This window comes from Ambystoma mexicanum, chromosome 1p (genome assembly GCF_040938575.1).
Source record: "Ambystoma mexicanum isolate Mex_15411 chromosome 1p, UKY_AmexF1_1, whole genome shotgun sequence".
Taxonomy (NCBI): domain Eukaryota; kingdom Metazoa; phylum Chordata; class Amphibia; order Caudata; family Ambystomatidae; genus Ambystoma; species Ambystoma mexicanum.
This window is the reverse complement of record NC_090921.1, coordinates 996,576,906-996,602,153: the sequence shown is the minus strand read 5'-3', so window position 1 is coordinate 996,602,153 and position 25,248 is coordinate 996,576,906. Positions and strand designations below refer to the sequence as shown.

General features: G+C 46.3%; 1 protein-coding gene across 1 annotated transcript; it reads left to right on the top strand.

Annotated features, from left to right (window-relative positions):
• Positions 1–5,094: 5,094 nt before the first annotated feature.
• On the top strand, positions 5,095–5,592 carry LOC138517163 (ribonuclease H-like). The gene has a single exon (XM_069632577.1). It carries the CDS (start codon positions 5,095–5,097, stop codon positions 5,590–5,592), a length of 498 nt encoding a protein of 165 aa, XP_069488678.1.
• The last annotated feature ends 19,656 nt before the right edge of the window (positions 5,593–25,248 follow it).

Sequence of the window (25,248 nt, the reverse complement as noted above, 5' to 3'; positions counted from 1 at the left end):
AAGAGAGTACCAGTAGCAGCTCTGAGTCAGAAGGTGAATGGACTCCGGTGCAGAAGAAAGAAAAGACAGGAAAACAGAAGAGTTTTGTTAAAGACCCGATTCAACAGGTGAAAGCCATAAAGAGATTTTTGACTCCTACCATAAGAATGCAAAATATTCAGTATGGGAGCACTTAGAGCTTTATGGGCAAATGAAGGCATCATTCCAGATCAGAAATGGCGTGAATTGTATATCATTTGCTAAAAGGACTTTCTCACCTGAGTACTCCAGTTTCTTTGCAGCACTGGAGGACCAAGGTCATTATAAATGTTCCACCTATAAGGCGGCCATAGTGAAAACATTTTCAACACATAGGAACCCACAAGAGGCCCTAAGGCTGCATATAACTTGCAGTGTGGGGAAGATCAGGCATCTAGGGAGTTTGTGCAGGATTTAAAGCGGGCATTTTCTCAGACTTCCCGGCGGTGAATACCAATAGTAGGGAGTTCATAACTACATATTTCCATGCGCTCTCAAAATACATAATGACTCCATTGGTGCGTGATTTTATCGAGCATAGGACCCTGGATTGGGTGATTGAACAGGCAACAGGATCTATGAGGTCCAAAAGCCTGCTGAGAGTAAAAATACTGCCAAAACCCCCAAATCATCTAACACCCGCGCTACTGCAAAGGTGGCAGAGGTAGAAACTTCTGCTCCATTTGATCTAGAGATGGGGGGCCCAAAAGTAACCCTTCTGCCAACAAGAAAAATGGAAGACAGAAGGGACCCCCCAATCCAGCCCAATCAAATGGTAGTCAGGCAGGGGCCCAGAACAGTGATCCTTCTGACCCTGCCACCTATATAATCCGAAGGTACAAGGATACTAAACCAATCCTGGGGTATGTATACACTCCCCCGGCCCAAGGGGGGGCTAACCAGATACGTAATGCCCCAGGAAACTTCCCTTCAAACTTCCCACAGGAGAGAAGTATCACTCCACCTCCCAATCTGAATTTTTTTTCCCCAGATATCCCCCGAACTAGAACTTTCAAAACAATCCTCCTCTCCCCCTACCCTCCCGGTCCCAGGACAATAGATCCCTGAACCCATGAGAAGAGAGATTAAGGATGGATTCATGGGGGAAATTTCCAGTACCTGAGCTACTCCAGGAGAAGGGACAGTTACCCTTTACGGGAGAAGCAGAGGTATGGCTTGAGACCTCCCTACCACTAAGGCAAGGTCTTGCAACTGGGGTGACAGGTCCAGCAACTGACTGATGATCTGTGGTACATGCTGAGGGCTCACTCCAACTCCCAACCTAACCCTGCTTCCCAAAATTCCCCAACACCCAGGTCTGATGTCCCAGGAGGGAAACCTCTGACAAACCACGGGTTCTTGAAGATGGGGCCCGGGTGAAGGAGAGATTCTAAGCCCTAGAGGAAGCTTTCTTTCTCACCCAAATAGAACCCCTAAAAACCTCTCAGCCTAAAAGAGTCTCTTCTACCCCCAAAACGTTAGAACCCAAAAAGAGAAAAGGGTAAGTATGAGAGGCCAAAGAAGAACTCGCATTGTGGAGGAAATCCAGATTATCTCCTCTGAAAGAGAAGAATCCATGGAGGATTCAGGTAAGCAGACCTTCTCTTTCAAAACGGGGGTAGAAGGACTCAAAGACCCTGAGTGGGACAGGGTAAGTATGGAGACCGACTTAGAACCAGAATCTATTCAACCCCAAACATGTGAGCCAGACAGAATTGAAATGGAGGGGGTGTCCTTTCTCCAAACAGGGTCTGAGAACTGTTGCCAGGTAACGGAGGACAGCCTAGGAGCTGGGGGAAAAGGAGGATTCCCCAACAAATCCCATTGCGAGTTGCAAAGATTTTTTTACAGATTCCCAAATTTAATATTAATAAAATGACCACCAGGCTGTCAAATAACTCACACATTCTTTAAAACTTGGAGGAGAAAGAAGGCCGATTTTATGCAGGGGTCAAGGTGCATGGTCAGTGTGAATTATCAGCTCTGGTGCCATACTGGATCCCAAGCCACCCTCCTGTGCAAAAAAGCATTTGACCAACTAAACTCAGGACTGGGGAGGGCCACCAAAGTCCACTCACACCACTTCCAGGACAACTCCAAAATTTCGACAGGAATGATATTTCCGTCTAAGGGACTGCAGATCTGGAAATAAAAATTGGACAGCATTGGCTGAAACATCCGGTGATAGTTGTGACTCCAGAAGGCACAACTTGTTTACTGGGAAATTATCTCCTGAGGAGGTTTTCACATCTGATCTGATAGACTGTGTAAACAAGGTCCTCTGAACTCAGACTAACAGCCCTATAAATTTAGAAATGAATACCAATTATGTAAGCCTAAATGGTACCTGTCACGTAATTGATCAAAGTTCTGAGAATGTAGAGTTCCCTTTTAAGAATATAACCAAGTCCCAGGCATTACTGTCATCTATGTAGAACACACTGGTAGTGGGAACCCTTCTCCTTTCTTGAAAATCAACCTTCCTCCCAGTTTTTAGTGGCAATCCACACTGGAAGGGAAAAGCCTAAAGTTTTACACCAGTCAAAAATCAGAATAAGCATTGAGTCCTGTGAAATAAAACAAGGAAGAAACTGCTCAAAGTCTGATGGACATTCAGAAAAAGAGCAAGCAGATATTTTTCCCCATTTAGTTAAATGAGGGGATGGAGCTGGTGCTCACCAGAGTATGCCTGAATAATGGAAGGAGCTTCATCAGTGAACAATTAGTCTTTAAATGCCCAAAAGATCAGACCATTCCCACATTTAAATTGATAGACAAATGGGATGTAGGTCTGGAAATACCAAATTCCAAACATCTCCTACCTAGCAGGTGTTTGCTAAATATTTCCATTGGCAACAAAAGAATAGAACATAATTGTTGGGTTGTGAGATGTGTCCCTTCCGCCTTTTATATGGGAAGTGACATTCTCAACCGATTTGCAATAAATTTGGAAGTAATTAATCATAAAGCCTTGGCCCGACTAGAGGGTAACCCCACGGGCTTTGTCAAGACTGAAAAAGCATTCCGGTCAGCTCAATTGCTGCATTATGCCATTGAAGTTCAAGTGCGAGAAGAGGTTACCATCCCAAGGAAGGTAAGACAATTTATCTTCCCTTCAAAATTAAGCAAGGACAGAACCTCAAATATCAGGACACACATATAGATCTAAATTCCCATCTCCAACAACAAGGTTTGTATTTATATCCGGCACACCTCTAGTAGACCCAGAACACAACACCATTTGAATATTGATGGATAACAGCGACCCTCGAAGTATCACTTTGGGTGCAGACACGTTTATTGAAATGGCGGTTGATGCCTAACATTATTCTATTGATTTAAGTATTGAAATCATGGGACCAATCCCAAATGACTGTTTCAACATCAGCAACGGTATTCCTCTGGAGAACATTTTTATTAGGCATGGGGGGAATTTCCTGGTGTACTCTTCCTGCCCCGTCGGTGTGGAAGAGGTGACCTGTGACATTAGGAGGGAGGAGGTAGTGTTCAGTGTCAAGGCCTACTACCTTGAAACCCCTGTCCAGGACAACACCTTCAAAATAGATCTCTGTACCCAACTGGAGGATATCGCTGAAATTGCCAAGCCTCAGGTCTTCCCAGGTCTTCCCAGGTTTCAAGCAGATGGTTGAGGAAAGGATCAATCTGGCTGATGCCTGTGAGACGGAAGAGCAAAGACAAAAGGTCTTCCTGGAATTCCAAGATATCTTTTCAGTGGACTAATATGACTGTGGATGCACATCATTCATTCAACCACCACTCCCACGGACCCAGAGATGGCTCCAGTATTTGTCAAACAGTACCGGTTACCTCTCGCGTCCATGGAGTCACTCACAGAGATTATTAAGCATTTAGAAACCTGTGGGATAATTCGTCCTATCTACAGTACCTTTACTACTCAACAAAACCGCCAATGGAGACTATGTACAGACCTGAGGGAGTCGAACAAACGAGTCCACATGTCAAAATGGCCACTCCATCAATCAGGGACTGGGCCAGAACCAAGGGTCAAAGGTGTAGACCACCATTGACCTAACCAACAGTTACTGGACAGTACCTGTAGGGAAGACCAGTACAAGCTTGCCTTTAGCTTTGGGGGGCAGCAGTACAAAAGGACCCAAACCCCGTTGGAATACATAAACTCCAGTAATGAGTTCAACATCTACCTACATAAGGCCATGCCCGATTTAGGCCAAAGGGGAAACCTGACCTATGTGGATGATGTTTTGATAAAGAGCTCAACTGTGGAAGAACATATTGCAGAAATCTGCTATGTTCTAACCCAGCTTCAGAAAGCCGGAGCAAAACTGTCCTTTCAGAATGTACAGTGGTGTAAAACCTGAGTGAACTTCTTAGGGCACGAGATCACCCCTGAGGGTCGTAATCCCCAGGTGAAGAAGGTGGAAATTAAAAGACACTACCACCCTGAGAGAATTAAGAAGCCTTCTTGGACTCACTGATTATAGTTGGAAGTTCATAGAAGGCTACAAATAGGTAACTCAACCATTGGTCCATTTATTAAAGGCTGGGGTCAAGTGGGAGTGGGGTCCAGAACAATCTGAGGCAGTTAAACTGAAAAGAAGCCTTTGCCAGGCTCCTTGTTTGGTTTACCCTGTAAAGAACAAGGAGTTCTTCTTGGAGACGGGGTTCTCAGATACTTGCCTAGAAGCAGTATTGTACCAAAAGCATGACAAGGTCAACCAAGTCATCTCATACGCGAGCAAGACTTTGTCCTCTGTGGAGGAAAAATTCAATGACTGCAAGAAAGCACTTCTGGCAATGGTGTGGGCATTGAAAAATGACTGCCCATTTATATAGGGGGAGCACATCATTGTCGAGATTCCTCACCAACCCTTGCAATATCTACAAAGTGACAGAATGTGGGCAGGGATCGTTAGTAATTCAAGAATAACTTCCTGGATTCTGTCCATGCAAGGCTTTCCTGTGGAGGTCAGATATGGCCAAAACAAGAAGAGTCCCCTAGCGCAAGGGTTGGTGGACGTGCATGATTGTGCTCAAGAAAACTGTCTCGAGGAAGAAAGTCCAATGGCCGACAACATGGAGGTATACTTAACTTCCCCTTACAAGGTCTATGAAGAAGACACATGTCAGGGGATACCCACCGTTTATATGGATGGGTGCTCTTACCATGTTTATAGCAATGGTGAAAAAGAACTGTTGGCTGGCATTTGGAATGCCTGGGTGAATGATACCCTGGAGCCCTCTGCTGGTAAAAAAATAGGACCCCGAAGTAGTCAGGTTGCAGAGTTGATGGCCAATTATCAAGCCATCCTCACTGCAGTGCACCACCAACTCAATGAACTGGTCATAATCACTGACTCTGATTATGTCAGGAGTGGGTTTGTGGAACATCTAATTAACTGGAAGAATCGAGGCATGCTTTGTGCCAACAACAAACCCCTAAAGCATGCCCAACTGATCCAGTCAATTGATGATCAGGTTACCTCCAATGAGATGACCATCCATTGGAAGAAGATAAGAAATAATTCCAAGATAGAATGGCCCGATAAGACTGGGAATGACCCAGGTGGCTAAAACCAGAGCTCTGCAGTGGGATTTCATAGAAACAGAATCCTTGCTGGAGGGAATCCAAATTGCTGCTGTCACCAGGTCACAAACTCGCACGAACAGCAAACCCTAGACTGCCCAGTAGAGTAAAGATACCTCAGATGCAGATTTGATCACTGCATTGAAAGAGGACCCAATCATTGGGAAATGCTATCGACACATTGAAGACCCTGTGAGCTTTCCTCTAACAGAGTCGGATTGTGCCGTTAAAGAGGATCTCCAGGTGTTGATGAAGTTTGCCAAGATGTTCTGGATCCAAGACGGTTTGTTAGTAAGGTGAACCCTATCTGGCTGTGAACAGTGGCTGGTACCTACCTCATTCTGAAGCCTGATGTTGAATCACACCCAAGACAGAAATCTTGGGCGAGGTTGCCTACTGGCCACACATGGGCCAGGATTTTGACAGTTACCTGAAGGGGTGTCTTGTGTGTGCTCAATTCCAACCCAGTTCACTCACACACGGAGCTCCCTTCCAAAAAAGGGAAATGACACTCCCTTGGTCAGATTTGCAAGTAGATTTCATTGGGCCAGTGATTTGCTCCACTAGAGGAAACAAGTACATGTTAACTGTGACATGCTTGTTCACAAAGTGGGTATAATGTCTTCCAGCCCTGAATTGTAAGGCGGCGACAGCTGATTCACTAATGATCAACCACATCTTCTCTCGTTTTGGCCTCATGCAAAGGATTGAGAAGGACCGAGGAAACAATTTTACCAGTGAGGTGATGGAAAAGATGTGGGAGATTCTAGCGGTAAAAAGAAAATGACACATTGCCCACCACCTGCCTCACGCAGGGGGGTAGAGAGAAACAAAAAAACAATTGTGAGTATCTTAAAATAGTTTGTGGCAAACTCTGGACCCAGTTGGGACATCTGATTACTGCTTGTCCAGATGGCTATTGCGTCTACATCATGTTCTGCAACAAAGATGTCTCCATTTGAGCTTATGACCAGATGAAGAATTGTGTTACCGCAGCATCCACTCTACAGGACTCAGGAGCAGACACTGAAAAATGCATCCATTACTCATGAGTGCATTGAAAATTGAAGGAAGCACCTCCAGCATGCTTTTGCTTATACTCACCACAATTTAGGAAGGTCGGCTAAAGGAATGAAGACCTATTATGACCTAAAGACCACCAAGAAAGAATATGAGGTAGGCGAAAAGGTTTACCTGTACAATTTTCAAAGTAATCAGACCAAGGAGCTGAAATTCCTCCCATCTTGGCGTGATGCTTTTGAAATTGAAGATAAAATATCACCTGTTGCCTGCAAGATCCACATCCGAAAAGGAGAACAGACAGAAGAAAAATTGGTCCACATAAATCAGTTGAAAAGCTGTCACCCCAGACATACTTTACGACTGATTGAGGAGCCAAATGAAAGTCGAGCAGAGGAACCCTCTGAAGAATGAAAAGGAGGGATGAAAAAATCTATTGGAAACTAAGATGAATATATATATATATATATATATATATATATATATATATATATATATACAAATCTTGACGGTGCATGGACACTGTCAATATGAGCAGCACTCTTTTGAGGATTCTTTGAAGGAGAGAAACCAAAAGTTTTACAAAGTAGTTTAAACTTTATTGAAAATTCCATAATTTCATATAAATAACATCCTCCCAATGCAGTTCATGCCCGCAGTTTTAAAAGCAGTTGACGTGTTTCACCACTCACGTGTTGTCACGACCCTCAGCCCTGAACCCCACTGGCAAGCCCATTGGCCAGGTGGAATCAGGGCTCGGATCACTAATAAGGCCTGGCATCCACTTCTCAGGCCCTCTTGGGGCCAGTCCTGGCACCTTTGGTGCCATGCTCATCAGTAAGGAAAGACTTCTGCTTGAGGAACTACTTTATTTAGGCTTTCAGCCAACATGGAGACATCCACATAGCTTGATTCCTAGAACTAAGCTATGCGGTCTAGTGTTTTGGGTGTGGTGGCCTAGGGACTACTTTACCTGGACTACTTTACAGTGGCTATTTAAACCACACCCGAACAAGACAACACGCTTTGCGTTACTTTGCTTCTAGCAACGTGACACTCACAGTGTCCAGCTTTCTCATGAGCCTGGTGATTTCTGGACCTGCAGAAAAACCAAGAACATCGTTAGCAGCAGAATCTTACCTGCATTCATCATCCTTCACTGCTCGCAGCTCCTGGGCAGCTCTGTTGGTGGAGTTCACCGCCCGGATCGAAGGACCTGAGAAAAGGAGAAAGACATCATTAAAGGAGGTATTGGAGACATTACAACCACAAAGCGCTTAAAGACTTACCTGGTTGGTTGCTTTTCGGCCGGAATAGCTCCGGAACTCCATCTGCGCTGGGAACTCACTGCGACCTACGAAAAGAGAAAAGCACAGGTCAGTGAGGACAAGACATCGATGTGCTAGGCAAAGCGTCTACTTACCGCATCATAGCGCTATAGTGCGCCATCATCTTCCGGTGAGAACCAGCATATCCAGTTCTCCAAGCGGACATTCCTCGCTCCTAGGGAGATAAAAAAGAGACATTCAGAACAGAGAAAAGGCATGCAAGAATTACAACGCCATCAATCGCAATAAGACCTACCTGAAAGACACTACAAGGGCAGCAGTCAGTGAAGTAACTGGACCGCCCGCGCCCACAAAAGACAACGCACCCCTACCCAGAGAGCAGGACAGAGAGCCCAACGATTCCGACAACCAGTTGAAAAGAGAACCTGGAGGGAATGGAAACATAAGGGAGGTGGGGGAAAACTTACCTCGGTAGCCCAGTCCTAATATAGTCTTCATTTCCAGGCGGAATCCCATCGACACCGAGACCACACCAGGGAATCATTGGGAAGGGCACCAACGACCAACTGGCTGGGTGGCGTCCCCGTGGATACCAGGTGAGCATAACAGAACGCAAAGCCTCACATAAATAATCCACCTTGGTGCCATGGAAACATCAGAAATTGACCAATTCGCCCAATTGTTGGGGGACCTTCGTGCTGAGGTTCATCTCACCCGACAAGAGACTAATGCACTCTGTAGAGACCTAATAGTGACCAAGGAGCGCACCGACGAAATCAGCAGACAATTCTTGCAATCGCAGGCAGGGCATACTCCTCTGCCTGCAGGAAATCCACCGATGCAAAATCCTATCTCACCATCTTATACCCCCACACCAGTACAGATCACACGTCCTGGAACAGTTCCCCTGGCACCACCAGAATGGTTTTCGGGCGACCCACGGAAGTATGCTGCATTCATAAATCAGTGTCGCCTTCACTTCCTTTGTCGCCCTGGGGCATTTCCAAATGACCAAGCTCGGGTAGCTTTCATCCTATCATACTTGAGTGGAAGTGCAGCGGATTGGTCGGTGCCGTTGGTGACCCATAATGATCCATTGTTACAGGACTATGGGGGGTTCCAGAGAGAAATGGAAAAACTGTTTGCTCGCCATACCCAGGAACAAGCAGTGGATAACAAACTTTTACCCCTCCGGCAGGGGAACCAAGACTTGTTAACATACATTGCGACATTCAATAGACTGGTTGCTGAAGCCAGGTGGTCAGAAAACAAAAGAACCACGTTATTCCATTGAGGCTTACCAGGCGAGTTATAGGATGTTGTGGCCCAGGTAGTTGATCCCATCAGAGACTGTACCGAATTCATAAATCTGGTCGTGCAGCTAGACCATCGGTTGCAGGACCGAAAAGCAGACCAGTCCAAAGCAGACTCTCGGGTAGTTTATGTTCGGCCTAAAGACAATGCGCCATGGGGGCCAGACAACGCCGTAGAACCCATGCAGATCGGAGGGATATGACCACCATTAACAAAACAAGAGCGCGATAAAAGAAGACAACAGCAACTTTGTTTGTATTGTGGAAAACCAGGACATTTTCTGAAAGACTGCCCAATAAAACCCCCAAGGAGGACAGTCGGGGCCACAGAAAAGGATGAAGTTAAGGAATTGGAAAACTACCAAGCTCGGCAACCGTAGAGGTCAGTTTGTCGAGTGATGAGAAAGAGCCACTGACCTCACACTTTGCGATACCCGTGATCTTAATAAATCACCAACAATCATCAAAGATGCATGCCGTAGAAGCGTACATCGACAGCGGAGCAGTTGGGAACTATGTAGATCAAGAGTTGGCAGCAGAGATGGGGCTCCCTTTGTGTTCTAAGTCTACCAGGGACAAGTTGACTACCGTGGATGGGACAGAAATCGCCTGCGGACCAGTAACCTAGTGCACAGCAGTAGTAATCTTGCTGTGCCAGGATGGACATCGGGAGTGTATTTCATTTGATCTTATAAAGGCACCTCAGTTCCGGTTGATACTAGGGATGCCATGGTTGGTTGCTCACAACCCTTTTATAGACTGGCTGGCATGGAAATTAACCTTCTCCAGCAACTGCTCCCTAACTTGCTACTCTCCTGACCCGGAACCCGACTCCTGTGTCTCCAAGACTTCCAATACTAGAGCCTCTACTCTGGGAGTAACTAATACTTTGCCAGATGAATATCGTGACTTTCAGGACGTAGTCCAAAAAGACCAGGCTAACACATTGCCGCCGCATAGGCCTTATGATTATCAGATTGACTTTATTCCTGGGGAACAAATCCCCTGCAGCAGGATCTATGCTCTTACCGAACCAGAAAACGTTCACCTGAAATCCTATTTGGACCAGTACCTTGCAAATGGATTTATCCGCCCATCTAAGTCCCCAGCAGCCAGTCCTTAGTTATTCGTACCGAAAAAGGAAGGGGATTTAAGGACCTGTATTGATTACCGCGCAATAAACCAGATAACCGTGAAGAACCGCTACCCCTTGCCTCTTATCCTGGACATGCTAGACCAAGTCAAAGATGCCCAGATCTATACCAAATTAGACCTTTGGGGAGGATACCACCTGGTCCGGGTCAGAAGCGGAGATGAGTGGAAAACCACTTTCCGTACCAAATATGGCTTGTTTGAATATCAAGTCATGCCTTTTGGCTTTTGTAACGCTCCCGCAGCGTTTCAGTATTTCATGAATGATGTCTTGAGAGAACTGATTGACGTTTGCGCCTTAGTATACATTGATGACATCTTAGTCTATTCAGCCTCAAAACAAGATCATATCAGGCATGTTCGTTCAGTCCTCACCAAGCTCCTCCAACATCGTTTGTATGCAAAGCTGGAGAAATGTTTTTTTCACGTCACCAAAGTAGAATTCCTTGGTTTCATCCTTTCGCCAAAAGGCATCAGAATGGACATACATAAGGTTGACGCTATTCTAAAATGGCCATCACCAACATCTCTGAAGGGGATACAGAGCATGCTAGGCTTTGCAAACTTTTACCGCTGGTTTATCCCAGACTTCTCTCAGGTTGTGCACCCGATCACAGTACTGCTACGAAAAAGCAATAAAAAGTATGCTTGGACTGAGGAAGCAGAAACAGCCTTTCAGGAACTGAAACAAAGGTTCACCTCCGCTCCAATCCCGCGGCACCCGTGTCCAGACCTCCCTTATGTCGTAGAAACTGATGCTTCCAGTATGGCAATGGGAGCGGTCCTTTCACAGAGGGACACAGAAACTGGCCAGCTGCATCCTGTGGCCTTCTGGTCAAAAAAATTCTCACCCCCGGAAATTAATTACGCTATCACGGACAAAGAACTCCTAGCCATCAAGTCTGCTTTCAAGGCGTGGCGACACTATCTTCTGGGAGCTAGACACACCATTACAGTGATCACAGACCACCGGAACCTGCAATATCTCAAAACAGCCAAAGCCCAGTCTTCACGCCAGTTACGGTGGGCCCTCTTCTTCGCCGAATATGACTATGTGATCACCTTTCGACCAGGGGTCAAGAATGGGAAAGCTGACGCCTTATCTCGTATGGGCATTGATGAAACGGTGTATACAACACCAGACCCGGTACCCATCATACCTGAAGACAAACTCTTGGGTATCACAACAGCGTTATCACAAGCCGAATTACGAAACAAAATTCGACAATGAACCCGGATCCTTTCCTCGTATGGCAAACTCAAGGAGAACAATATTGCATCAAGGATCAGTTACCTTATTTTAGGGACCGGCTATATGTACCCGAGAAGGAGTTACAACAGCATATAATTTCAGGTTATCATGACTCTCTGATCGAAGGACACCCTGGAATTGCTAAAACTTTAGCCAAGGTAAAAAAAGAACATTTGGTGGCCTACCTGGCGTAAGGACATTGTCCAGTATGTTCAGTCCTGCAGAGTCTGTGCACAAAATAAATCACAGAAAAAGAAACCATTGGGTCTCCTACAACCACTGGACATCCCTCCTGCTTCATGGCACACTCTTTCCCTCGACTTTATCACTGATCTGCCACCGAGTCAAGGCTTTAACACCATTCTTGTAATTGTGGATTTGTTCTCAAAGATGGCACATTTTATTCCTCTCAAGGGCCTCCCGGTCGCATCCACCCTAGCAGAAGTATTTCTGGAAAACATTGTCAAGCTGCATGGCTTTCCATCAGTTCTGGTCTCCGATCGAGGCAGCCAATTTGTATCCAATTTTTGGAGAAAATGTTGCGCAATGGCACAGATTGACTTCGGCTACCACCAGTCATCACCCCCAGACAGACGGCCAAACCGAGAGGACCAACCAGACCCTCGAGCAGCATTTACGGTGCATGCTGCACTATGAATTGAGAGATTGGAAGGACTTACTGTGGATAGCCGAGTACGCATATAACAACTTCGTACATTCTAGCATGGGCCAAACACCTTTTTACACCTTGTATGGCAGACATCCACGTACATCAGAACTTGACCTTCCTGCCAGCTTGGAAATGCCTGCAGTAAAGACTCTTCATACAACCATCACTCAGGCGTTCAGAAAAGCACTTCGCCGACCAGCATCGGAAAAAGGCCCCAGACTATCAAGTAGGAGATCAGGTTTGGTTAGCCGCCAAATACGTACCCATCAAAGGGACCCGGACCTTCCATCCTCGATATTTGGGAACCTATACCATCAAGGCAATTATTAACCCAGCAGCCGTCAAATTGGACTTACCACCTAATCTACAAATATATCCGGTATTCCATGTGTCCCTCTTAAAACCTATGCAACCCGGTACACGAATCAAGACACCACCTCAACCTATACTAATAGATGGAGAACCAGAATTCGAAGTCAAGGGCATCCTGGACTCTAAGTACTCTAGAGCCAAGTTGTACTATCTCGTCGACTGGAAGGGGTTTGGCCCTCAAGATAGATCCTGGGAACCCAGTGAGAACATCAATGCACCACGTCTGATCAAGAAGTTTCATCAGAACTTCCCAACTAAACCTGGACCAGGCAAGAGACACACCTTGGGAGGGGTCTTGGGGGGGAGTGTTGTCACGACCCTCAGCCCTGATCCCCACTGGCAAGCCCATTGGCCAGGTGGAATCAGGGCTCGGATCACTAATAAGGCCTGGCATGCACTTCTCAGGCCCTCTTGAGGCCAGTCCTGGCACCTTTGGTGCCAGGCTTATCAGTAAGGAAAGACATCTGCTTGAGGAACTAATTTATCTTTCAGCCAACATGGAGGCATCTACATAGCTTGATTCCTAGAACCAAGCTATGCGGTCTAGTGTTTTGGGTGTGGTGGCCTAGGGACTATTTTACCTGGACTACTTTACAGTGGCTATTTAAACCACACCCGAACAAGACAACACGCTTTGCGTTACTTTGCTTCTAGCAACGTGACGCTCACAGTGTCCAGCTTTCTCACGAGCCTGCTGATTTCCGGACCTGCAGAAAAACCAAGAACATCGTTAGCAGCAGAATCTTACCTGCATTCATCATCCTTCACTGCTCGCAGCTCCTGGGCAGCTCTGTTGGTGGAGTTCACCGCCCGGATCGAAGGACCTGAGAAAAGGAGAAAGACATGATTAAAGGAGGTAGTGGAGACATTACAACCACAAAGCACTTAAAGACTTACCTGGTTGGTTGCTTTTCGGCCGGAATAGCTACGGAACTCCATCTGCGCTGGGAACTCACTGCGACCTACGAAAAGAGAAAAGCACAGGTCAGTGAGGACAAGACATCGATGCGCTAGGCAAAGCGTCTACTTACTGCATCATAGCGCTATAGTGCGCCATCATCTTCCGGTGAGAACCAGCATATCCAGTTCTCCAAGCGGACATTCCTCGCTCCTAGGGATATAAAAAAAGAGACATTTAGAACAGAGAAAAGGCATGCAAGAATTACGACGCCATCAATCGCAATAAGACCTACCTGAAAGACACTACAAGGGCAGCAGTCAGTGAAGTAACTGGACTGCCCGTGCCCACAAAAGACAACGCGCCCCTGCCCAGAGAGCAGGACGGAGAGCCCACCGATTCCGACAACCAGGTGAGAAGAGAACCTGGAGGGGCTGGAAACACAAGGGAGGTGGGGGAAAACTTACCTCGGTAGCCCAGTCCTAATATAGTCTTCATTTCCAGGCGGAATCCCATCGACACTGAGACCACACCAGGGAATCATTGGGAAGGGCACCAACGACCAACTGGCTGGCTGGCGTCCCCGTGGATACCAGGTGAGTGTAACACGTGTAGCTTGTTTACATTGTGTCTGCTTTCCACACTCCAAGCTTAAAACACCAGTTAGTGAAAAGTGAAAAGGGGACTTTCACCCTGCCATGTTGCCTAGCGCTGCCAAGTAATTGGTATTACACAATAGAAAGCAACAAGGGAGGCGGTCACCTTAAAGATATATACAGCCAGGTCTTGGATTACAAATGTATTTCGCCAATGCCATATATAACGTGTCTTAATTCCTTTTGGTGCTTCACCTTTCCTTTTAAACACAATTTGCTAGCTTATCATTGGGGTACCCAAAGGTTCAAAGGCACTTTACTTGGCACCAGAGTAAATGTAGAATCCGATTATTAAATTCTAGGCATCTAGTTCGTTTTATGTGTATGTTGTAATGTAACACTCAATCATAGAATCACAAACCAATCAATGTTCCCAGCTTTACAGGTCTTTGCATTTCCGTGCAAACCTTGCATATCAACAATTTCATAGCAGCAGATTAATTTAAAGTGCATTGTGCCATGTTGCTCTCAATCGTAAGGTCACAGGCCCTTAAATATCTTGGAGTTTGCTGATCATTCCATTCTCGTGCGATTCCTATGTTGCTAACATAACAGTGTATATGCCCTCTTGCATAATGGATTTCTATAAAGTGCACAGTGCATTATCAGTGCGGGATTGTGCATCCAACAATATTGCATATTTTGCATTTGCTACGTTGTTACAAATGCATATGGAATAGTTCTCACATCAGAGTTCCTTAGGCTGCTAAGTGCATTGAGACCATTTAATTACATCCCCATATATATATATATATATATATATATATCAATCGAATGTCTTGGTTTACATTCCATGCAACCCTATAATTAAAAGTGTCATCGAAATAAAGTTCATAGTGCATTGAGGACACCAATTTAAATCCATCTGTATTCATGAAATCACCAATTATTTGTCATTGTAAGACACTTCGTGTGCACAGGTGATCATCGAGCTTCTCTGCAATATGACAAAAAGATAAGAATTCCTTATATTCTACATGATAAACATGTTTCAATCATCAAAATTGCACATGCAGAAATATCTTCCCAAATAATACATTTAAAGTGCACCTTGCATTTAAATTCCAAAATTACAATAAAATAGCACTCGATACATTTGCCAAGTGGTACCTATTCCAATGTGTTGTATATGCAATAGTTTGCATTGCATATATAGGAGATGCATCACATATCTCTAAACAGTTTAAAGTGCAAAGTGCATTTAACCCGTATAGTTGTAGTTTCATTAAAGTCTCTAAATTCGCAAAGCTCTATATTTAAAGTAGTTAGGCCTGTTCAATGATTACACCACTACAGAGCTTGGTACAATCTGTTCCATATAGAGATCCCCTGCATGGTACTACAATTATGGATTAATGTTCCTAAATCACATATAGGATATCATGAGTAATCTGTTAGCATTAAATATCCCCTGCATGGTAATCAAGATGTAATATCATATCTGTAGGTCATACATCAGGTATAATAATCCCTTGTCAATCTATAGCGCTTGTTACAAAGTAAAACCTCTTCTATTGATTATACAAACTCTATTTATCTAGGCAGTGGGCAGAGTGATTATTAAAAACAGTGCAGGCGCCCTATCCCTACCAAATCAGTAAAGGACAGGGCTAAGACTTAAAAATATAAAAAGAAAAGAGCCAAAGAAACACCCCCAAGCAAAACCTACAGTGCATATGAATTCCCTAAAAAAGGATTTCTGAGTAGGTGGTTTTGCATTTGTCAATTTCTGCTGGGTTATACGAACAAGAATAGACATCAGCACAATAGTGTAAAAGTGTCTATTCCAAAGTATATAGAAACTTTGTTGATACCTTTCTAGAGCTATGTTGATAGGAGGGACAGTCTGTTGTTTATGGATGTGTCTTGTTTCAGTGTCTATTTTGAGAAATGCAGAGATTCCTTTCCCCTCCTGATTGATGGCAGATCTACGTGGACCAAGGAAAAATAATTGATTCAATGGAGTTGGAGGATATCACACGTTCATTCCACTCCCAAAAACCTATACAGATCCTTATCCAAATTGTGTCCACCTGGATTCTTGCTCTCGAAGTCTATGATAAATCTTGTCGCTTCCTGTCATAGTAGACGTTTCATATCCCCTCCTCTAGGTCCTACATCTATTTTGTATATCCTCTTGGATCTCATCCATGTTGCTCAGAGAAGTGTTTGGCCATAGGATAGGCAGTGTCCTTATCCTTGATCGCTCTTACATGTTGCAAGATGCAGATTTTTTTTTTACATTTTGTGCTTCGCACATACCATTTTAAGCAGGGACATACCAGGACATAGACTACAAATTCTGATTCGCATGTGATCTTCCCTTTGATGTTGATGGGATGCCCCAGTACTCGATGGTTATAAACACTACAATTCTGGGCGTATTTACAAATATTGCACCGGGGAAATTTGAAAAAAAACGCTCCACTATTTCAATCGAATTTATAGAGCTGTTAACCAAAGTGTCCTACTTTTCCAGAAGGTGATATCTGGGTGTTCTTAAGTATTGCCCCAAGATCTGTGTCTGCTTTTAATACTTTGCAATATTTATTCAGGATGCGCTGGACAGATTGTGCATGGCTTCCAAAAGTGAGAATTAGTCGTATGGCATCATCGTTAGCATTGTTTGTGATGTCAGATGGCTAGTTGGTTATGTCGTGCTCCGTGGAGTCAGTAGCTGGTCCGAACCACCAACCCAACCTCACGCCTATGAAGTAATTAGACTTTCTTCCCGAGAGCATGGCCTGCAGGGTAGTACAACCTGTCAGGTCAAGGGCTCGAGCAAATAGGTGGGACAACAGCAGAGCGAGAAAGGAGAAAAACAAGGCAATTGTTACATACCGTTTTCTTTTCTGGCATATATGCCAATCTCCCACCCCCTTTAATCCCCAGGCTTACCTGTGTGTCCCCCTTGGCTGATGGTGTACCTACTTGTGTTAGGACACAAGGTAGAGTCCTGCAGGAATCCAGGAGAAGTCCAAAATGCAGTTGTCCTTGACCAGAATGAGGACACTGCTGAAGGCAAGGTAGAATACAATCCACTGGAGACCAGCAAGGTGTTCTTGGTAGAAATGTCAAACCATAGAGAGGGTCCCTGACCCAGGCGGAACGAGGATGCAACTAAGGGAGAGTGAAGATGCAATCCTAAGAGGGTCAGCAGAGCATCCTTTATGCACTACCTACACCTGCAGAGCGTCCAGGGCAGTGCAAAGTCCAGAAATCAAGGAACAACTGCCTTCACTGAAGCAGCAGAGCGTCCAATATAGCGAAGACAGTGTTCAAATAAATCCAAGGATGAGGATGCAGAACAAGCAGTAGTTTCTTGTGGAACGAGGAATACACAGGAGTCAGGTGCAGAACGTGTAACACAGGGAAAGTGGTTAGCTTCTCGCTCCCGTGTTACAATATAACTCTTAGGCTGAAAGTGTACCAAAACAGAACCCCGCTCTAAACGAGCGGGAGCGGGATAGGGAACCAGCGGGCAGACTTGAAAATGGCGTGCAGGGGAAATCCAGAGAGCAGTCCGTGCTCATGTACCAGAAGGAAGCCAAAGAGTGAACATCACCATGCAATAACGCAATCCAAAGGCAAGGTCAGAAATGCGGGCAGGAGTCCAGAAACCAGGAGATATGCAGAAACAGGAATACAGAACGGAATGCTGCTACCGTGATAATACGGTTTAGGAGGAACCGCGTTTGACGGGGCATGGTCTAAATAGGAAGTCCCTTCAAACAAGGCTAGAAACGCATTATGGAAAGCGTTCGTAGCAGGAACAGAAAACAAGGCCAAGTGGGAAATGTAGTGCCCTAACGGCGCTGACACCGCTGCCCCAGGAGCCAAGGCAGATACAAAGTTTTTGTTTTTGGCAGACAGCGTAAGGATCTAGGGGTTATAACAGTACCCCATCGCAAAGATGGACATCCCCCAGTTGCACGACCCCGAGCCCTGTGAAAAGCCTGTAAAAGGCGAGGGGCATGGATGTTGGTAGCAGGCTCCCAAGTGCGGTCCTCGGGCCATAGCCTTTCCAGTCTACCAGATAGTAACGGGAGCCCCGGATGACGCGGGTGTCCAGGATTGCCTGCACCTCATACTCCAGTTCCCCATGTACCGTCAAGGGAGCAGGAGCGCCGGGTAACCAAGTACAAACGGGCGTAACAAGGAGACGTGGAACACAGGGTGGATTCTCCAACGGGAAAGACTGCCCAAGTGGAATGCCGCAGCATTGATGCATTTCGTGATAGGGTAGGGTCCACATAACGCGGGATGAGTTTGCGTTTGCCGGGAATGCGCAAGTGTAAGGTGGAAAGCCAGACCTTGTCTCTAGGACGGTAGTCCGGAGCTGGTACCCGGCGTTTATCGGCTTGCATCTTCATGCGGTCTTGTGCTTTACAAAGGTGTTGTGATACCGCTGCACGAATGGACAATAATAAATGGCCTGTCGCTTGGGCTGCGGGAACCCGTGCAACCGAAGGAAAGGATGTAGGCAGGACCTGCGGATGTTGGCCGTACATAGCATAGAAAGGTGAACAGCTGACAGATGCATGAGAAGCGTTGTTGTATGCAAACTCAGCAGCCCCCAGAACCGAGAGCCACTCTGACTGATACTGGAGGCAAAGACAGCAAAGGTATTGTTCCATAGTGGCGTTAAGGCGTTCTGTCTGACCATCAGTTTGGGGATGGTAGGAAGAAGACAGACACACATCAATGCCAAGTAATCTGGTAAGGGCTAACCAGAATTGCGAGGTAAATTGCGAACCACAGTCAGAAACGAGAACCATAGGAAGGCCAAAAAACCAGACCACATGTTCAAAAAACAATTTGGCCAAAGCAGGGGCAGAGGGAACCCCTTGACAGGGAATAAACTGGGCCATCCTAGTAAAAGTGTCCACGACCACTAGGATTGTTGTCAGGCCTTGCACCGGAGGTAGCTCTACCACAAAGTCCAAAGATACTGTGTGCCAAGAATGTGGTGGAATGGGCAACCTCTGTAGAAGTCCAATGGGTTTACCGGTCATGTTTTTGCATAGCGTGCATGTAGCACACTTGGATACATAATCGGCCATGTCTCTTTTCATATCAGGCCACCAACACCATCGATATAACAGATTGTATGTCTTGGTTTGTCCTGGATGGGTCCCTAGTCGGGTGTCATGGGACCAGCGTAAAGGCTTGTAGCCTGGTTCAAACATCTGGGATATATAGAAGTTCCGTTATCTAGGGTAACCCCTATACTAAGTGAGCTTGGACGGTTTGAGGAGAGCGGGCCACCGCCCAACGGTGGATATCCTCGAGCAAGGAGACAGTTGCTGCACACACACAAACCACAGAGTCTTTGGGCAGGATAGGATGAACAGGTTTAGGTGTCGATTCATCGTCTCTGATGCGTGAGAGGGCATCTGCCTTGCCATGTAAGGGACCAGGACGGTACAAAACTGTAAAGTTGAATTGGGCAAAAAACAAATGCCATCGGATTTGCAGAGAATTGGTTCATTTAACCGTAGAAAGAGCCTGTAGGTTGCGATGGTCGGTAAACACCATAATTGGGTGCTTAGCCCCCAATAAATGGTGTCGCCATTCTTTGAAGGCTGCCCGGATGGCTAAGAGTTCCCTTTCCATGATGGTGTAATGTTTCTGAGGGGGTGTTAGTTTCCTGGAATAGAAGGCCACCGGATGTAGTTGTTGAGTTGTGGGACATCTCTGTGATAAGATGGCCCTCAAAGCAACGGCTGAAGCATCTGCCTCGACAATGAAAGGAAGACAAGGATCAGGGTGTAGAAGAACCGGGACTGTGGTAAACGCTTCTTTCAGCGTTTGAAAGGCGTTCTGCGCCTGAGAGTCCCAACAGAAAGGAATGGAAGGCTTGTGAGGCGCGTCAAAGGCACCTCAATCGAGGAAAATGATGCAATAAACCACCTATAAAAGTTTGCAAAGCCTAGGAAGGACTGAAAACTCTTATGAGATGTAGGCGTAGGCCAGTCTAATACAGCGCGTACCTTGATATCGTGCATGTGAACCCCATGAGATGAAATTACGAATCCCAAAAATTCTACAGATGGAACATGGAAAACACATTTTTCCAGTTTAGCATATAGACCATGTTACCGTAGATGGAGTAATACCTCCCGTACATGTTTCTCGTGTTGTTCCTGGGTCTCGGAGAAAATCAATATGTCGTCCAAGTAAACGATGACATAGATATCCAGAATGCCCCTAAAGATGTTGTTGACAAAGTGTTGGAAAATGGCAGGGGCGTTACATAGGCCAAATGGCATTACCATATATTCAAAAAGGCCATACTTGGTTTTAAGGGCCATTTTCCATTCATCGCCCCTTTGCATTCGGACCCGATTGTACGCCCCTCTCAAGTCCAGTTTGGTAAATATTTTGGCAGACGTGAGCCGGTCCATTAGTTCAGAGATGAGAGGTAACGGATATTGATTTTTTACAGTTACCGCGTTAAGGGCGCGGTAATCCAAGGGCGAAGATCCCCTTCTTTTTTTGGAACAAAAAAGGTTGGGGAGGCGACAGGAGAACGGGACGGTCTAATGTGACCTAGTTGCAAAGCTTTATCGATATAAGCCTTTAATTGGGCCTCTAACGGTCGTGATAAAGAATAAATGCGGCCATGAGGAAGTACAGCATCGGGTACTAGGTCTTTGGGACAATCGTAAACCCGATGTGGCGGAAGCCGTTCCGAAAGGCCCTTATCAAATATGTCAGCCAGATCTTGGTACACTGAAGGCAATACAGGAGTGGTGACCTGCAAGGTAGGATTGACTGTGTGTGTGCTTGATATCAAGGCCAAACACAGAGAGGAGAGAGGCCCGTCCGGACAGGGAAACAATCAACTGTACAAGACGGAGAGGAACAGGAGACCGTCTGCTTAACCCAATCTATTGCCGGATTGTGTTTCTGTAACCACAGGAGGCCTAATATGATCCCAAATTGGGGTGCAGAAATAAGGTCGAAAATCACATATTCCGTATGTGCTTCCGCCGTTCTCATCAACATGGGTTGGGTTTGATGGGGATGACCTGACCAGACATCAGACAGGAGCCGTCCACCGCGTGGACTGCTTCAGGTTTGTCCTTATCGGAAAAAGGAACACAGTATTTCTCTGCTACCTGTACATCTATGTAATTGCCCGTCGCTCCAGAGTCAATCATAACAGGACTGGCATTACGTAGAGTAAAGGACATGGGCAGATATGTATGTCTGGAAGGAGGACATGGAAGAGAGCCATCTGATAGCCGACCCGTCTTGCTGGCTTGATTCAAGGACGGGTCTTGGTGTTTCCTGCACGCTTGACGGGACGCTTTGGGCATGCACGGATAAAGTGCCCAGTCTGTCGACAGTAGAGACAGAGATTGTTCTAAAGTCGTCGTTCTCTTTCGACTTTCGTGAGAGGACCTTTGAAAGCCCCTATCTGCATGGGTTCTACATCGCTAGAGGCAGGTGTTGTCTCGTGTTTGTCAGACCGCATGTCAGGATCTCCGCGCCTCTGTTGCAGGCGGGCATCCACTTGCAGTACCAGATCTAAAAGATCAGGAAAAACAGACAGGACAGAAGGAACGACAGACAAGGCATCATTGAGTTCATCGGAAAGGCCCTTATAGAAAACCGCCGCATTTTTCAGTTCGGGCCAAGAGGTTTCAGAGGCTAATTGATTGAAAGGGGCAATGTAAGACAGTAAAGATTGCTTACCCTGGGTCAGTGCCAGGGATTGCAGATCAGAAGCTTGTCCCTTGTACCTGGCATCAAAAACCCGGTTCATGGCGGTTAACAAGGCATCAAAATCGTACAATGCCGGGTCATCTGACTCCAGTAAAGGATTGGCCCAGGCGGCGGCGGTACCCACCAAATGGGAAAGTACGAATGCCGATTTAGTGGTAGGGTTAGAAAATACCAAGGGACGACACAAGAAGTGTAGGTGGCATTGGTTGATGAAAGTCCTGTAAGTTTTAGGGTCCCCTGTAAATCGTTCCGGCGGAGCCAACGGAAAAGGACCTGGCGGGACTACTGGGGCTAAGCGGGACCATCCCCGAACTCTTCGTCCTGGGCGGGGGGTGTACAATGCTCTGCATGACATCCATGCGTTGATACAAGGAAGCATGTGCTACTGCCATGTCTGTGCGGAGCGAGGTAAAGGCCTGCATCAAGGCAGCCATGGGGTCTGCCCCCGGATCCATGATAGACAGACATGCACCAGTGAAGGCTCCTAAATCTGTAGTGCTCCGTGGAGTCAGTTGCTGGTCCGAACAACCAACCTGACCTCACGCCTATGAAGTAATTAGACTTTCTTCCCGAGAGCACGGCCTGCAGGGTAGTACCACCTGTCAGGCCAAGGGCTTGAGCAAAAAGGCGGGACAACAGCAGAACTAGAAGGGAGAAAAACAAGGCAATTGTTACATACCGTTGTCTTTTCTGGCATATATGCCAATCTCCCACCCCCTTAAATCCCCAGGCTTACCTGTGTGTGTCCCCTGGCTGATGGTGTACCTACTTGTGCTAGGACACAAGGTAGAGTCCTGGAGGAATCCAGGAGAAGTCCAAAATGCAGGTGTCCCTGATTCGGGCAGAATGAGGATGCTGCTAAAGGGAAGGGAGAATACAATCCACCGGAGACCAGCAAGGTGTTCTTGGTAGAAATGTCAAACCATAGAGAGGGTCCCTGACCCGGGCAGAACGAGGATGCAACTAAGGGAGGATGAAGATGCAATCCGAAGAGGGTCAGCAGAGTGTCCTTTATGCACTACCTACACCTGCAGAGCGCCCAGGGTAGTGCAAAGTTTAAAAAACAATGAACAACTACCTTCACTGAAGCAGCAGAGTGTCCAATATAGTGAAGGCAGTGTTCAAATAAATCTAAGGATGAGGATGCAGAACAACCAGTAGTTTCTCGTGGAACGAGGAATACACAGGAGTCAGGTGCATAACGTGTAACACAGGGAAAGTGGTTAGCTTCTCACTCCCGTGTTACAATATAACTCTTAGGCTGAAAGTGTACCAAAACAGAGCTGCGCTCTAAACAACGAGTGGGATAGGGAACCAGCGGGCAGACTTGAAAACAGCGTGCAGGAGAAGTCCAGAGAGCAGTCCATGTTCATGTATTAGAAGGAAGCCAAAGAGCGAACGTCACCATGCAATTACGAAACACAAAGGCAAGGTCAGAAATGCGGGCAGGAGTCCAGAAACCAGGAGATATGCAGAAACAGGAATACAGAATGGAACACTGCTACCGTGATAATATGGTTTAGGAGCAACTGCGTTTGAGGTGGTATGGCCTAAATAGGAAGTCCCTTCAAACGGGGTTAGAAACGCATTATGGAAACCGTTCGTAGCAGGGACAGAAAACAAGGCCAACAGAGAAATGTAGTGCCCTAACGGTGCTGACACCGCTGCCCCAGGCGCCAAGGCAGATGCCAAGTTTTTGTTTTTGGCAGTCAGCGTACGGATCTAGGGGTTATGACAGGTTAGCAGAACATGTCTGTTCAAGGCCCGTGCCTTCAAATAAACCTGTTCGATGATTTTCTTGGGATATTGCTGTTTCAAAAAAACCCATGCAGTGATTTTACTGGCTATGTCAAAGTCTTCGATGTTAGTGCAGTTTCTTCGTATTCTAATGATTACCTGTAAGGTATACTCCATATGAGGTTTTCTGGGTGACCACTTGTAGCAGGTGGTGGAGCATTGGAACCCGTGGGTTTTCTATATAGCTTGCAAACTACTTGTTGGTCCACTATTTTCATTCAAGTGTTTTGTAACGCTCACCTGGTATCCACGGGGACGTCACTCAGCCTGTTCTGACCTCTTACGACCTCAAACCCTTCCCTGGAGTCTACTCGACTGGAAACTGGGCCTGAAACACAGGATTGGTAGAGTTTAACTCCCTATTGTCTCTGTGTACTTGAACCCCTTCTTCCCTGGGGTCCAACCCTTCCCTTTGATCCACAGCTCACCTTGTTTTCTTGGAAAGTGTGCTCTCCGTCCTGCTTTCAGTGCAGGGGCGCGTTGATTGATGCGGGTTCGTTGCTGCCTAGTTACTTCACTGGCAAGAGTCTGACAGGTAAGTATAATGAGTCTTTTGAACAGTTCTCTAACTTCGTTCCTTTCCTTCCTTCGATGATGGCCGGCGTCCAGGGATGGCGACGTGCTGCTGAGATGAGTAGCACTGAAGGTGAGTGAGAGCACGATGCGCGATGCGACCCTTTCGTATTTGTATTCAACTGAGTTCTTTTTCTGTGTCTTTTAGGTGCCGCAACGTTTTAGCATGGATGCCAGTTATGAAGAAGAAATGCGGTGAGTAAGTGCGGTATGCGGCGCCTCTAGATGTTTCCACGCTAACCTGGAGTGTCTTTTCCCTCTTGCAGATGGATGAGAAGTTCCGGAGACAGAGTTCCCCCAGAGCGGCTGGGATTCAGGTAAGCGTTTTGAAGCTCGTACAGTCTTTAAAAATAAGCAAAGATTTGCTGAATGCTTAATAATTACTTTTTTCTGTTCTTTTCCCTTTTCCTTAGGAGGCGGCGTGCCGGGATGGGAATGACACAGCCGAAGATGTCCGCAGAACAGAAGGAGTGATGAATGATGGCCCGAAGCGCCACAAGGTAAGGCTGTTCCTAACAGTGTTCTCGTTCTTGCAGGAGCTGAGCGCAGAAGAAAGATGCAGGCCTACTGGAGACCGATCCGAACATGGTGTCACGCTGCAGGTGCAGAAAACGCAAAGCATGTTTCTCAGCCTGGGCGTGGCTTAAATAGTCTCTGGGTATCCCAGGTGTCTCTGGACTGAACCACACCCAAAAGACTAGACTGCACATGCAGTTCTGGGAACCGAAATATGTGGGGGCATCCATCTTGTCCCCATCAATGCACTACAAGTCCAATCCCCAATGTTATCCTATGGGAGTCAGTGAGTCTGGTGCCACAAGCGCCAAGTCTGACTCCAAGTGGGTCTTTGCAGGGATGGAGAGGCCCTTGAGGGCCATGTAGGTGATCGTGGCCTGGCTCCAGCCTGACAGCTTGGA

What these genes read in the sequence shown, in the direction of transcription:
- LOC138517163 (XM_069632577.1), top strand. Translation starts at nt 5,095, where the DNA reads ATGGAGGTATACTTAACTTCCCCTTACAAGGTCTATGAAGAAGACACA.